This window comes from Eurosta solidaginis, chromosome 5, assembly GCF_040869045.1.
Source record: "Eurosta solidaginis isolate ZX-2024a chromosome 5, ASM4086904v1, whole genome shotgun sequence".
Lineage (NCBI taxonomy): Eukaryota > Metazoa > Arthropoda > Insecta > Diptera > Tephritidae > Eurosta > Eurosta solidaginis.
Genome location: NC_090323.1, coordinates 226,586,142 through 226,602,834, shown reverse-complemented (window position 1 = coordinate 226,602,834; position 16,693 = coordinate 226,586,142). Strand labels below are relative to the sequence as shown.

At 45.5% G+C, this 16,693-nt stretch overlaps 1 protein-coding gene across 1 annotated transcript; it reads right to left on the bottom strand.

Moving 5' to 3' along the window:
* Positions 1–3,902: 3,902 nt before the first annotated feature.
* LOC137233738 (protein G12) lies at positions 3,903–4,838 on the bottom strand. The gene has a single exon (XM_067757065.1). The coding sequence runs from the start codon at positions 4,815–4,817 to the stop codon at positions 4,011–4,013; it is 807 nt and encodes a 268-aa protein (XP_067613166.1). The 5' UTR covers positions 4,818–4,838; the 3' UTR covers positions 3,903–4,010.
* Positions 4,839–16,693: the final 11,855 nt, after the last annotated feature.

Sequence of the window (16,693 nt, the reverse complement as noted above, 5' to 3'; positions counted from 1 at the left end):
TGCAAGTTAAAAATCTTTCTATTCCTCCATTGCCATACCTACCTGTCAAATAATAGCTGACATATTGATCAATGGATCATTTATGTATAAATTTTATGTTTATGAAGAATTGCTATTTCGTGGAGATTTAAGCGAATATGTTTTGCGAAAAGGGAAAAAATTTCATGTATATATGTAGATTTATTTAGTTATGTATATAAGTTAGATAAAATATTGTCATTCTTACCGAAAAGGAAATAGCTGAATAATTTGTATTTGTTTATCGCCACTTTATCTTTCTTCCCATCCCAATTTATTTTAAGCAAAACGTTGTCGTGAAATATTTTTGATAAGACTTTCTCAATTTTAATTTTTCCAAACCATTTTTAACGCCTTCTCTAAACCAAAATGAAAGTATTCGCCTGGTGACATTTCGCTTATTTCTAGGCTTTCCGTTGCGCCAATTTTGAGAAGCGTTTCCCTACATAAGGGAACATTCATGCCTTCTCTTTGTAAAAGATGCAGTAACTCACTACAGCATGTGTTCGAAAGCCGGCTTTTAATTACCAAAGCTGCAAGCTTTTCTTCAAATGTTACATTCGATTGATCACTTAAATTTTCGTTTACATTTTCATTTGATTCGCAATAACTATTAATACAACTTTCACTTTGGATATTCTGATTTTCTGGTAATGAAAATTCGTTTACTTCTTGATAGGAAGAAGTCTCTACATTATTGGAAGTAAACTTTTCAACTTCCTTTTTTACTAGTCGCCTGAAGTGTCGCTTAGAATAAAAGTTATCATACATATTTTATTTCGTAGTTATATTTTTACCCGTATATAAACCGTATATGTTTATTTATTAATTTATTTATCACTTTTTCACTTATAACTTCGCGAGACTTCAATCACGTGCCAATATAAATTACAAACTAAATGAAATAGAAAAATTTCATTTATTGGAAGAATTGTGCTATTTCAAAATTTACAGTTATGTTATCGGTTACGATTACTCCATTATTGATACATTAGGAGTAATACTCGAGCAATCAATGGTTTTATGCTCCTTTATTGCTCCAAACTGTATCAATAAGCGAGTTATCAATGTAAATTTTTTGCCGACTTTTACAAAATTTCTGGATTGCTCGGTGATTGTACCAAATGGATGAACAAGTCATTACTCTTTAAATGCTCCGTTATGGTATTAATCCATACATTTATTAATGAGTAATTGCTGTGCACATAAATGTGAAATATTCTCTGTGCTCTTAGCTGATCTTTAAATGTATGTGTGGCTGTTTTCTGTGCCATCTGCTTGCTTTACTGCTGTTGACAGCTTTTATTTACTAGCAGCATAGTGACGTATCGAAACTGCTACCATCGTCACAATAGAATATGTAACTGTGTGAGTTTATTACTAAGGGCTTCATTCTGTATTGCCTATTGAACGATTCGCGCCAAACGGTTTCGTCTAGCAATGGTATTCTCCATCGTTTTCGTTCAGCCTTTACTTTATGCCAAACAGGACGGCGAAAGCAATTGTCAAATGATATGTTGCCATCGTTTAACATAGCGCAAGTACACTTGCGATTTGTCTCTCAGGCGAAACAAACGTTCGTTTCGTAATAGAGAATGAAGCCCTAATTATCACACTTGGAAATTGGTTAGAAATTGGTTTCCCAATTGAGAAAATAGCGGTTCTTCCAAATGACAAATCAACGTGAGAGCTTGATTCGATTCGTCGAGCTTTTTAGAAAAGGAAGAATTCACTTTTCTTCAAACCTTTTGAAAGGAGCGCATTTTTCATATCCGTAAAAAATACAACTTATCTGTCGGATACGCTCCATTGGGAGCCGTTTCCCAAAGGGTGTCCTATCCGATAAGACTATGCGCCAAAAAAAAATCATGTGCAACACTAGGTTTAAACATATATAAGTAGATATATCAATCTATATGGATGTCACATGATAAATTAACACACAGCCTACAGTGATTTAGACTTGTAGACGGATCGAGCTACCAACATCGAGTTGAATAACAATCTGGTTGCAACCAACCAGTGCACAACTACTCTGTGAGGGCACAAGTCAAACAAGCGGAATGCATAGAGTAGTTCGTCGAGCCTCGAAAGAAAAATTGGAGATCGTCCATCATGAAAAATCACCTGGTGCGATAAAGAACGTTACATATTAATCGGAAAAGAGGCTGTTTACAGAACATCGAATGCAACGAGAAGTCAGGTTTTCAGAAGAAAATAAAATAAAGAAAAACATACACAATAAGGCGTATCTAAGTGTGAAGAGCTTGAGCTACAAGTTAACATGAATTGCACCTAATTTGACTAAAAAACTCGACAAAAGATGGAAGGTGGTAGGAAGACCATAGATTGCCTAGCTTACGTAGGGAACAATTCGCTTCCCTCCTGAATGGAGGAAATACGGCGGCTGGGAGTTTATATTACATATACATCAATTTCTATGCGGAGTATAGTCAGTCAAGTGCACGCCTGTCGACTGGAATATAAGTCTTAATTGCCCAATTTATAAGTGATCCCGCAAACTGCACCCACTAACGCGGAATCAGCCTACTTAGAATAGCATATATACTTTTTTTAGGGAACTGAACGGATTTAAAGCCACAAAAACTTCAAATACTCGATATCCGGCTGTTGTTAGACTAGAATACATAGCTTTAAGTAATTAATCTGAAAAATAAATAAATGTAAGGCGCAACCTCCGCAGAGATTTTAGGCCGAGCTTCTTTCTAATTTGCGTCGTGCTCCTTTTAATTTTTCCTACAACTTGGCGGGACAAACTCCGAGCGGCATTTGCAAGGCAGATGAGTTTTCACTGAGAGCTTTTCATGGCAGGAATACACATGGAGTACTTGCCAAAGACTGCTGAGGGGCGACCCCGCTTAGAAACATTTTCTTCTAATTGAAAAAACTTGTTTCTAAAATTTTGATGTTGCTTTGCTCGGGGCGTAAGCCTGGGATCTTTGGTGTGGTAGGCGGAGCACGCTACCATCACACCACGCCAGTCATTCATCTAGCACTTATTTTTACCGCAAACAAAATTTTGAATAAATATAATAATTTCTGGTTACTCGATAGCTGTTTATTCTTTCAAACGGAGTTGGATGAGTCCCTGGCCCTTTTGTTGTTGGTGTAGCAGTGCTTCGTCCCATCCAATAGTTGCGACCAATCACAAATTGTCATCAATATCCTCTAGCGGGAGTCCAAGGAAGCTTGCTGTTTCAACAGGGGTGGACCATAATGAGAGGGCTGTTAGAGGCGTTGGTTCCACATTACAATTAAAGAGATGGTTGGTGTCATGTGGGTACACCTGTTTGCGTCACTGGCCCTTTTCGTGATGTTCTTCCACAACCCTTTTCGCCATGTTCTCAAAGATATGCATACCAGCCAGCTTGGGCCGGAGGCCATTTTTTAAGTAATCAATGTCAAAGATCACAAAAATCATTTTTATGAAAATGTCTAGCTGTTTATGACTTTACCGCGCTTTTCGTTCATTAAAAAGCTTTAGACTATTAAATTCCCTAAATCAAGCTTTCCGTCTCCTTGATCTGAGATAAGTGAATGAAGGTCTAAAAAATTTATTAGACTGACTTTGAACTTCATTACCTAAAAATTGGCTGGCGGCCAAATAATACACAGTAACACTGACCTGTGATCAGGAAACTAGTAACGTTTCGTTTCCCTGGGACCTTGGTGTGTCTCGGCTAGGGTTTTTTTTTTTCATTTCGCGGTTTTTATTTGCGAGTATGTATAAACTATATACTCGATGTCGGGTTAGCACTGATAAACAATTTATTAGAACGATTATAGAGTGATTTTTGTGAAATGCGCTGCTAGGCCGAGTTACCCGCACATGGAGAAACGGTCCTAATAACCAAGAATACCGCTTTTTAGAGACAACTGAATTTTTTTTTATTATTATTCTAATAATGGAATAATTTACATAAATTATTTGTTGGGTTCCTCTTGAGTCGCCGTTGAATGGTTATAAAATTCTAAACCACAACTTGATTGTCCACCGGCACAACAACTACGGCGTTATTGCGACCACCAACACTAGGATCCTGCCCTCCAACACTAAGTGATATCACACCAGTACCGTTATCTTTTGGGACCAAACCAATCGCCTGCGTGCCAACCGGATTCAAATTATACCAATCGAACAATGAACGTATGAACTCATCGAGTTGACTGAAAACGACACCATGCTGTTCAAGCTGAGCAATGATACGTTTTGTCTCTGGAAAGGCCAAGAAACGTTCATAGACTGGAAGCAAAGCCTTCACCTTGGTCCAGAGCTGCGCCATACTGCCTCCTTGCATAACCTTCGCATCAATATGAGCCCGCAGCATCTCGTATGGGAAGTATGCGAGGAACTCACTGAAAAATCCTTGCCAACCATAAACAGACCAATATGGTGTGGGATTGAAAAGTCTTAAAATCTCCTCAGATTCCTCAAATTCCAAAGATCCTCCACCAGATAGTATCAATTGAGAGCGCACCCATGCGTGAAATTGTATGAGTTCTGGTTGAGCCTTGAGCCGCATACGCACCATGTAGGCATCGTGGGAGTTGATGATACGTACGACAGCTTGAAATTGTTCATCGTTGAGTAGATAACGTATGACCAATTTATTCAGCGGTCTTGATGGTATAAGTAGAAACAGTTCTTCCAAATCTTGTGTCAGTGTAGCCGGTGGTGGTGGTCCAACAGCAGCAGTAGCAGGTGCATTTAGCGGTGGTAGAGCCCAACTTGAGCAAAAGCTGGCAACCAAAGTCAATGTGATGATTAAGAGCTGCATTCTGAACTGGTTATAATTTCAGGAAGCCGTGGCTTTTATATGTCCGTAATGATATGGAATAAGTTGATGTATATTTGCTGACTCAAGTTGCGGATAACATAGATCGCTATTTAGTTGACATTTTTACCTACGTTTTTTCTGCGCATCTCATGTCTACTTGACAGCTTTGGTAAACATTTGCTTGCCTCGGAAGTAGATAAGCCAAGAAGAGCAACTAAACTGTTTTGAATCATCAACAACTTATCAGATTCTCTGTACTAAATAATATTTAAATTGATTAGTCACTGTAAGAATAGATATTTTAAGTAAATCTACAATCATTACACATGACTCCTTTTCCCTTAGCCGAATGCAGTTGAAGTGTGACCTACGCTGGTATTTGAAGTTTGCAGACACTATGCGACGTATATGTTAAGTGCATCTACGTGGATTTCTCAATGAATTTTCTCGTCTGTGTTGTGCTCGTAGACGAGCTACTCCAAAACCTCGAATGCAGGGGCTGCCAAGCATGGTTGTTGTTGTTGTTGATGTGGCGAGAAGGTTGAACCCCGAAGGCTTTGGGGAGTGTTATCGATCGGGAGTGTTATCGATGTGTGTCCTTTGCCGGATACAGATCCGGTACGCCCCGGTAACACAGGTCCATTATGGTGCTAGCCCGACCATCTCGGGAACGATTTATATGGCCACATTAAACCTTCAGGCCATCCCTCCCTCCCTACCTCCAAGTTCCATGAAGGGCTTAGGGTCGCCAGAGCCTCGTCTGTCAGTGAAACCGGATTCGCCAAGCATGGCCTATTTTGACGATCTGACAATGGTGTGAAGGTGTATTGTGAAGACAATTGCAGCGTTACCCAGCGAAGGTCGTCAACATTATGCATACAGTGGATGGAAGCTTAACATACACTCGGATAGCCAATCTCGTCGTGGAGAGAAGTCAACGTGGTTTTATCCCCAAGGCCAAATGATTATAGGCCTAAAAGCGTATCCTAAGCCAAATGATTATAGGCCTAAAAGCGTATCTTCTTTTCTGCTTAAAGCACTCGAAAGACTCCTAGAGGACTACATCAGGAGGAGGATTGAGCCATCGCTTCTTTCGCAAGCTCAACATGCCTATACTAAGGGTAGGTCAACTGACACGGCCTTGCACTCACTGGTATCCATTATCGAAAGTTCACTTGACCTCAAGGAATACACAATGGTGGCATTTCTAGATATAGCGGGTGCCTTTAACAACGTTCTCCCGGAGGCCATCACCTCGGCGCTGACCGATCTGGGGGTTGACGCTTGCCTGGTGGAGTTTATATACAATCTGCTTACGTGTAGGCGGATTAAAACTGAGCTAGGTGGATGCGTGATCCGCAGACCGTTCGGCAGAGGCACTCCGCAGGGCGGCGTTCCCTCTCCGCTACTTTGGGTGGTTACCGTCAACCAACTACTACGCCTCATGGAGGCAGAAGGTCACCAAGTGATCGCGTATGCAGATGACATCTGCGTCACCATGCGGGGGAAATTTCCGCAAACTCTTTGCAACCTAATGGAAGGGGCACTATCCAAAATTTCGCACTGGGCCACAGCCCCAGGTTTGGAAGTCAACCCGGATAAAACCGATCTTGTCCTCTTCACGAGGAGGTACAAAGTACCAAATCTAACACCGCCAAGAATTGGGGGTACGTTTTTAGCGTTTAGCGATCAAGTCAAGTATTTGGGAGTCATTCTGGATAGGAAGCTATTATGGAGTGCCCATATAGTGGAGCGATCCAAGAAGGCAGCAGCAGCGCTGTTCACCTGCAAGAAGGCAATTGGCACCTCCTGGGGATTCTCCCCTAAGGAGACCTACTGGATTTACACAGCCATTGTGCGCCCGATTCTTCTTTATGGTGCCTTGGTCTGGTGGCCGGCACTAGCTAAAAGTAACTATCTTAAAATGCTTCAAAAGGCGCGGCGAAGTTCGGAGCTCTGCATTACCGGGGCTCTTGGCTCCACTCCGTCTGAAGCACTCAACACAATGCTATACCTTCCACCTTCCGAACGCCACAGTCCCAATACCATCGCGACAAGACTGGAATACCAGACAACATACCGTACCGAGTGCCATCAACATATTCACGGATGGTTCTAAGCTTGACGGGAAGGTGTTAGCAGGCCTCTTTTCACCGGATCTGGGTCTATAGGTCTCTTTTCGCCCACCAGATCACTATAGTGTTTACCAAGCGGAAATGCTGGCAATACACAGGCCTGTGAATCATCTCGGGTCTATGCCTAAGGATGGTAAACGGGTGTTTATCTTTTCAGACAGCCAGGCCGCATTAAAGGCCCTGGACTCATTCGTCGGCAATGCAAAGTCGGTCACTGAATGCCGCAGATCTCTTAACGAGATGGCTCAGCACTTCAGTATCAGCCTTATATGGGTACCTGGGCACAACGATATTGAAGGCAACTGCAGATCAGACGAGCTGGCCAGAAGAGGCACCACCGACCATATCCTTCATGGAAATGATTCGGTAGGTATACCCATGGTCCCTTTCAGACTTCGTGTGAACAAAAGCACTATAAGAATTGCAAAAGGACTATGGTCAGCCATATCATCGTGTGAGACATCCAGGCTAACCTGGCCCTCATATGACAAGGGGCGCACAAGAGCGCTTCTGATTTTAAACAAGTCAGTACTGTCGTCCTTGATAAGGGTTCTAACAGGGCATTGTTTAACAGGCACGCATGGTGCTAGAATGGGGGTAACGACCTTCGACTATTGTCGCAGCTGCAGATGTACAGAAGAGGAGGAGAGTGTCCAGCACCTTCTCTGTCATTGTCCAGCGCTTAGTAGGAGTAGGTTGGCCATCCTTGGTAAACCTTTTCTACATGACCTTGCTGAGGTCTCTAGCTATGAAGTCAAGGCTCTAGCAAAATATATAAATTCCACGAAGTGGTTTGACCCGATTTAGGCAGGGTAGGGGTCCTCTTTGAGACAATATAGGGTATTACACTGGGCCCATTGGTGGCCTAAGTACTGAGCTGGTACCATAGTGTCCAGCTCAGCCCTCGCAAATTAACCTAACCTAACCAAACCTATACTCGACATCACTGCAACCATGAACCCGATACTTATGTAAATACCTTACGATTAAAAATACCAAAATACAACTCCATAAACCATTCGAAATCAATCGAAGCTTCAAAAGTGGCAGCTCTAGTGGATCTATCTTGACGAGGATATTAGGGAGTGCCTGCACCTATAAATTGGAAACTGTAAATGACTTTGTCTAAATGGAAACCAGTAACAAGAGCAAAAACTGTATCATCCTTGAGAGTCATTGCTGCCAACTGATACTAATTTGTACTGGTAAGGTTATTTAGAAATAAATTCCACTCGATTGAAAGTGATGAAAAGTATCTTTATCACATATTTACTATTGAGGGAAAAATGGCCAGAGACTATATCGAGTAGCACTGATACGCAAATAAACATAAATTCAGCGCGTCTCCAATTACCATCGCCGCCATGCTAAACCATCCAAAGCAGTGGGCCGAGACAGCATAGCCATGCCGATGCTTAAAAGCCTAGGGAAAGAGGGTTTCAAATATTTAGCACATGTCTTCAACCTGTCTCTTTCCACCTTTGTCATTCCCGAAAAATGGAAAATGGCCAAGGTGGTCCGGCTACTAAAGCCTGGGAAACCAACTAACATAGGAGAGTCATATCGATATCTCTCCTATCGCCAGTAGCCAACACGCTTGAAGCCATTTTGCTCCTCTACTTCAAAGCAAATTTGCAGCTAGCCTGTCATCGACATGGCTTTAGAAAACTCCATAGCGCCACCACCGCGCTAAATTCCATTAGCACCCAGATAAATTGCGGTTTAAATCAGAACCCCCACCATAGAACAGTACTCGTTGCGCTATTTGTGGGAGGGACGAAACAAATTAAATGGGGTCACACTGAAATGACAGTCCTTGGTCGGGAAAAATCCCGAGTCGCTCCAGTACATAGAACCGACTGCCTTGGGAAGCGCAAATAAATCTGCAACAGACAGCAGCTTTGCTGCCCTCCCTATCCCGACTGATGCCCGCCAAGGGGATCGTGCCTTCCGTAAGGTCATTGAATCCGCCTCGGCACATTTCATTCCCGCCTGGAGAATTCCCGAAATCCGGCCCCACTTCCCGGCGGAGGCCGCGAGCTTAGCGAGGGAACGCGACCTTATAAGACAGCTTGATCCAGGCGACCCTCAAATAAGGGATATAAACCAACGCATCAGATTGCTTGTGGACGAACACAAGCGGGCGAAATGGGAAGAGCACCTAAGAGGTTGTAACCTCTCTACCGGTGTAGGTAAACTTTGGTCCACCGTAAAGTCCCTATCGAATCCGACTAAGCACAAAGACAAAGTTTCCATCGCCTTTGGCGATAAGGTGCTGTCGGATGCGAAAAAATGCGCGAGCGCCTTCTGCCGACAATATATAATGCATCCTACGGTTGACAAAGATAGACGGAGAGCCAATAGACACGCACATAAACACAAATTCAGCGCGTCACCAATCACCATCACCGCTAGAGAGGTTGAGGACGCCATTGGTCGCGCTAAACCATCGAAAGCAGTGGGCCCAGACGGCATAGCCATGCCGATGCTTAAAAACCTAGGGAAAGAGGGTTTCAAATATTTAGCGCATGTCTTCAACCTGTCTCTTTCCACCTTTGTCATACCCGAGAAATGGAAAATGGCCAAGGTGGTCCCGCTACTAAAGCCTGGGAAACCAGCTAACATAGGTGAGTCATATCGTCCGATATCTCTCCTATCGCCAGTGGCAAAGACGCTTGAAGCCATTTTGCTCCCTTATTTCCAAGCACATTTGCAGCTAGCCCCTCATCAGCATGGCTTCAGAAAACTCCATAGCACTATCTCCGCGCTAAATGTCATTGGCACCCAGATAAATTGCGGTTTGAATAAATACCCCCGCCATAGAACAGTACTCGTAGCGCTAGACCTATCAAAAGCCTTTGACACGGTCAACCATGGCTCGTTACTGCAAGACCTGGAAGGGTCTACCCTTCCCCCATGTCTTAAAAGGTGGACCGCAAATTATCTGGGTGGTCGGCAGGCATCGGTGCAATTCAGAAACGAAACATCAAAACCAAGGAGAATTAAACAAGGGGTGCCACAGGGTGGTGTCCTATCCCCACTTTTGTTTAATTTCTACATATCCAAGCTACCTTCACCACCGGAAGGAGTCACAATCGTTTCCTACGCCGATGACTGCACAATAATGGCCACAGGCCCAGGCCCAGAGATCGATGAGTTATGCAATAAAATAAACGGCTATCTCCCTGCTCTCCAGTTTTTTCGCCTTGCGAAACCTGGCATTGTCACCGACTAAATCTTCCGCGACCTTATTTACAACATGGACGCCCCAAATGTCGACCATATTGAACATCCACGTCGATGGCACTACTCTACCGACTGTCCTACACCCCAAAATCTTGGGTGTGACGTTTGATCAGGATCTACATTTTGGTGCGCACGCAACCGCAATTGTTCCGAGAATTCAGAGCCGTAATAAAATCGTCAAATCCCTTGCTGGCAGTACCTGGGGAAAAGATAAAGAAACGCTCGCTTCCCAAGGCAGTCGGTTCTATGTACCGGAGCGACTCGGGATTTTTCCCGACCAAGGACTGTCATTTCAGTGTGACCCCATTTAATTTGTTTCGTCCCTCCCACAAATTGTCATCCTCCCAGCAGCTCCTTGCAGCAGGACTGCTACATATTCTCTTACTCCGGGAAGGTATCGAACCCAATCCGGGTCCGTCTCCTGACCCCGGTCCTGAGAAATGGTTTTGCTGCATTTGCCAGAAAAGAATCTTTTTAGGACGGTCATACTCTGTTCAGTGTGTCTCGTGCAAGGGATGGTTGCATCGGACAGGTTGTTCTGGGCTTGATCCCAAAACCCGACGTCCACGTAACTTTTATAAATCTTTTGTGGCTCCTTGCTGCTCACGCCCAAGGGCGTCCCGTAGTCTACGCCTAAGCGTATCCCCACTACCTTCCAGCAGCTTTGCTGCTCAGCAAGCCACAACAAGTACCCGCTGCTGCTCGCGCCCCACGGCGCCAACAACTCAAACAGCTGATACCACTCATAACTACTACCTTCGTAGTAGAGCTGGTAGCAATGCTGAGCATCAGCCCCTGCCCCCGTCTTCTTCCCCCCCCCCCCCCCCCCTTTTCTGGCAGCAATCGTGCAGGTCAGGGAAACAGACTCTTAGTCCCTGCCTCCGTTTGCACCGTCTGCCAGCGCAGAATATATAGGTTTGCGACATCCGCTCAATGCAGCTCCTGCCTTGGGTGGTGCCACTTTCCTAGATGTTCTGGTCTCCGCGACGGCAACCCCCCGACGGGTTTCATCGCGCCATGTTGCCAGGTCGCAAAGCCAAATCATCCGGGTACCCCAATGCTTGCCCAAGGGCGCCCAGTCCCAAGGCCACAACAGCAATTGCGTCCTGGCCTTCCACAACCTAGGCGTAGTCACCCGTCACTTACCCCTAGAGTGGCGGCGTCACCCCTCACGCACTTCAGAATTCTGCAGTTCAACTGTAATGGACTAACTGGGAAGATTACGGAGATAGTCGATTTCATGAAGCGGCACAACATCCGCATTGCTGCGATTCAAGAGACTAAACTCACAGCAAGATCTGCATTGCAGACCTGCTCTGGTTATAATGTCCACAGGAAAGACCTCGAGAGCGGAAATGGAGGCGGCCTCGCGTTTATTATACACCACTCTGTGCAATATTATATATTTGATCCTGGCATCGACCGCAGGGACAATGTCTTAGAACGTCAAGGCCTATCTGTCCGGTCAGGCGATGCAAATCTAGAAATCATCAACATCTACATCCCTCCTGTCACCTGTTGCCACAGTGGATACCGCCCTAATATCGAGGCCTTACTCACTGGCAACAATCGCATTATCTTAGGCGATTTCAATGCCCATCACGACCTATGGCATTCAAACTTGCGGGCGGACAGTAGGGGTGAGATGTTGGCGGATCAAATAGACGAAACGACGTTCTGCACAATAAACGGAGACGCCCCCACACGTATGGTAGGAAGCTGTCATAGCTCGCCAGATATCTCAATCGTGAGCGCAGAACTCGTAAACTGCGTCAACTGGCAGCCGATGGTAACATTGGCATCCGACCACCTGCCCATACTTATTTCGTTCGAGCGTACCGCCGACTTCATCGTCACCGAAAAACGCACTTTCAAAAACTTCAAAAAAGGAAAGTGGGAAGAATATAAATCTGCAACAGACAGCAGCTTTGCTGCCCTCCCTATCCCCACTGATGCCCGCCAAGGGGAGCGTGCCTTCCGTAAGGTCATTGAATCCGCCTCGGCACATTTCATTCCCTCCGGGAGAATTCCCGAAATCCAGCCCCACTTCCCGGCGGAGGCCGCGAGCTTAGCGAGGGAACGCGACCTTATAAGACAGCTTGATCCAGGCGACCCCCAAATAAGGGATATAAACCAACGCATCAGATTGCTTGTGGACGAACACAAGCGGGCGAAATGGGAAGAGCACCTAAGAGGTTGTAACCTCTCTACCGGTGTGGGTAAACTTTGGTCCACCGTAAAGTCCCTATCGAATCCGACTAAGCACAAAGACAAAGTTTCCATCGCCTTTGGCGATAAGGTGCTGTCGGATGCGAAAAAATGCGCGAGCGCTTTCTGCCGACAATATATAATGCATCCTACGGTCGACAAAGATAGACGGAGAGCCAATAGACACGCACATAAACACAAACTCAGCGCGTCACCAATTACCATCACCGCTAGAGAGGTTGAGGACGCCATTGGTCGCGCTAAACCATCCAAAGCAGTGGGCCCAGACGGCATAGCCATGCCGATGCTTAAAAACCTAGGGAAAGAGGGTTTCAAATATTTAGCGCATGTCTTCAACCTGTCTCTTTCCACCTTTGTCATACCCGAGAAATGGAAAATGGCCAAAGTGGTCCCGCTACTAAAGCCTGGGAAACCAGCTAACGTAGGTGAGTCATATCGTCCGATATCTCTCCTATCGCCAGTGGCAAAGACGCTTGAAGCCATTTTGCTCCCTTATTTCCAAGCACATTTGCAGCTAGCCCCTCATCAGCATGGCTTCAGAAAACTCCATAGCACTACCTCCGCGCTAAATGTCATTAACACCCAGATAAATTGGGGTTTGAATCAATATCCCCACCATAGAACAGTACTCGTAGTGTTAGACCTATCAAAAGCTTTTGATACGGTCAACCATGGCTCGTTACTGCAAGACCTGGAAGGGTCTACCCTTCCCCCATGTCTTAAAAGGTGGACCGCAAATTATCTGGGTGGTCGGCAGGCATCGGTGCAATTCAGAAACGAAACATCAAAACAAAGGAGAATTAAGCAAGGGGTGCCACTGGGTGGTGTCCTATCCCCGCTTTTGTTTAATTTCTACATATCTAAGCTACCTTCACCACCGGAAGGAGTCACAATCGTTTCCTACGCCGATGACTGCACAATAATGGCCACAGGCCCAGGCCCAGAGATCGATGAGCTATGCAATAAAATAAACGGCTATCTCCCTCATCTCTCCAGTTTTTTCGCCTCGCGAAACCTGGCATTGTCACCGACTAAATCTTCCGCGACCTTATTTACAACATGGACGCCCCAAATGTCGACCATATTGAACATCCACGTCGATGGCACTACGCTACCGACTGTCCTACACCCCAAAATCTTGGGTGTGACGTTTGATCAGGATCTACATTTTGGTGCGCACGCAACCGCAATTGTTCCAAGAATTCAGAGCCGTAATAAAATCCTCAAATCCCTTGCTGGCAGTACCTGGGGAAAAGATAAAGAAACGCTCTTGACCACATACAAAGCAATTAGCCAGCCGATTACGTGCTACGCGTCATCCATATGGTCGCCAAGCCTAAAAACCACCCACTGGAAGAAACTACAGGCCTGCCAAAATACTGCTCTCAGAATCGCCACGGGCTGTCTTCTTATGTCCCCAGAACACCATCTGCATAATGAGGCGAGAATACACCCCATCAGGGAGAGAAATGAGATGCTGACCAAACAGTTTCTGTTGAATACCCAGAAACCTGGGCATCCCAACAGACATCTGATTGACGAACCAGCACCGCCTAGGGGCCTAAGGAGTCATCTCCGTAAGCATTTTGAGGAAATACGCACCTGAGAACCCAGCCGTATGAAGCGAAAAAACACAAGGTCCTTGGTGAACTCCATAGACAGGCGTCGGACCTTTATGTCGGGAATTGCCCGGTGAATCCAGTACTTGAAGAAAAATATCCAGAACTCGCAGAAGAGGAACGCATACTCCCCAGGGAAACGCGTGTCACTCTTGCTCAACTTCGTTCTGGATACTGTAACAGGTTAAACTCTTACCTATCCAGAATCAACCCCGACATACAAAATGTATACCCCGCTTGCAATGTGTCCCCACATGACACCAACCATCTCTTTAATTGTAATGTGGAACCAACGCCTCTAACACCCCTTTCCTTATGGTCCACCCCTGTTGAAACGGCAAGTTTCCTTGGACTCCCGTTAGAGGATATTGATGACAATTTGTGATCGGTCGCGGCTATTGGGTGGGGCGAGCATTGCTACAACAACAACAACATAAAGAAACGCTCATGACCACATACAAAGCAATTAGCCAGCCGATTACGTGCTACGCGTCACCCATATGGTCGCCAAGCCTAAAAACTACCCACTGGAATAAACTACAGGCCTGCCAAAATACTGCTCTCAGAATCGCCACGGGCTGTCTTCTTATGTCCCCAGAACACCATCTGCATAATGAGGCGAGAATACTCCCCATCAGGGAGAGAAATGAGACGCTGACCAAACAGTTTCTGTTGAATACCCAGAAACCTGGGCATCCCAACAGACATCTGATTGACGAACCAGCACCGCCTAGGGGCCTAAGGAGTCATCTCCGTAAGCATTTTGAGGAAATACGGCACCTGAGAACCCGGCCGTATGAAGCGAAAAAACACAAGCAGGTCCTTGGTGAACTCCATAGACAGGCGTCGGACCTTTATGTCGGGAATTGCCCGGTGAATCCAGTACTTGAAGAAAAATATCCAGAACTCGCAGAAGAGGAACGCATACTCCCCAGGGAAACGCGTGTCACTCTTGCTCAACTTCGTTCTGGATACTGTAACAGGTTAAACTCTTACCTATCCAGAATCAACCCCGACATACAAAATGTATGCCCCGCTTGCAATGTGTCCCCACATGACACCAACCATCTCTTTAATTGTAATGTGGAACCAACGCCTCTAACACCCCTTTCCTTATGGTCCACCCCTGTTGAAACGGCAAGTTTGCTTGGACTCCCGTTAGAGGATATTGATGACAATTTGTGATCGGTCGCGGCTATTAGGTGGGGCGAGCATTGCTACAACAACAACAACAACAACTCGTTGCGCTATCAAGCTATCAAAATATTTTGATACGGTCAACAATGGCATGTTACTGCAAGACCTGGAAGGGTCTACCCTTCCCCCATGTCTTAAAAGGTGGACCGCAAATTATCTGGGTGGTCGGCAGGCATCGGTGCAATTTAGAAACGAATAATCTAAACCAAGATGAATTAAACAAGGAGTGCCACAGAGTGCTGTCCTATCCCCACTTTTGTTTAACTTATACATATCAAAGCTACCTTCGCAACCAGGAGTTACTATCGTTTCCTACGCCGATGACTGCACAATAATGGCCACAGGCCCAGGCCCACAGATCGATGAGCTATGCAACAAAATAAACGACTACCTCCCTGATCTCTCCAGTTTCTTCACCGCGCGAATTATCACCGACTAAATCCTCCGCGACCTTATTTATAACATGGACGTCCCAAATGTCGACCATTTTGAACATCGACGTCGATGGCACTACGCTACCGACTGTCCTACACCCCAAAATCTTTGGTGTGACGTTTGATCAGGATCTACATTTTGGTGGGCATGCAGCCGCAATTGTACCGAAAATCCAGAGCCGCAATAAAATCCTCAAATCTCTTGCTGGCAGTACTTGGAGAAAAGACAAAGAAACGCTTATTACCACTTACGAAGCAATTGGCCAGCCGATTGCATGCTACGCGTCCCCCATATGGTCGCCAAGCCTAAAAACTACTTACTGGAAGAAGCTCCGGGGCTGCCAAAATACTGCTCTCAGAACTGCTACGGGCTGTCTTTTTATGTCCCCAGAACACCATCTACATAATGTGGCGAGAATACTCCCCATCAGGGAGAGAAATGAGATGCTAACTAAACAGTTCCTGTTGAATACCCAGAAACCTGGGCATCCCAACAGACACCTGATTGATGAGCCAACACCTCCCAGGGGCTTAAGGAGTCCCCTCCGTAAGCATTATGAGGAAATACGGCACCTGAGAACTCAGCCATATGAAGCCAAAAAACACAAGCAGGTCCTCAGTGAACTCTACAAACAGCCGTCGGACGTTTATGCTGGGAATTGCCCGGTGAATCCAGTACTCAAAGAACAGTACCCAAAAATAGCGGAAGAGGAACGCATATTCCCCAGGGAAACGCGAGTCACTCTAGCTCAACTTCGATCTGGATACTGTAACAGGTTAAACTCTTACCTACCCAGAATCAACCCCGACATACAAAATGTATGCCCCGCTTGCAATGTGTCCCCACATGACACCAACCATCTCTTTAATTGTAATGTGGAACCAACGCTCCTAACACCCCTCTCATTATGGTCCACTGCTGTCGAAATACAAGTTTCCTTGGACTCCCGTTAAAGGATATTGATGACAATTTGTGATCGGTCACACGTATTGGATGGGGCGAAGCACTACAACAA

Bases quoted from the DNA above. Each gene is read 5' to 3' on its own strand.
- LOC137233738 (XM_067757065.1), bottom strand. From the start codon at position 4,817: ATGCAGCTCTTAATCATCACATTGACTTTGGTTGCCAGCTTTTGCTCA.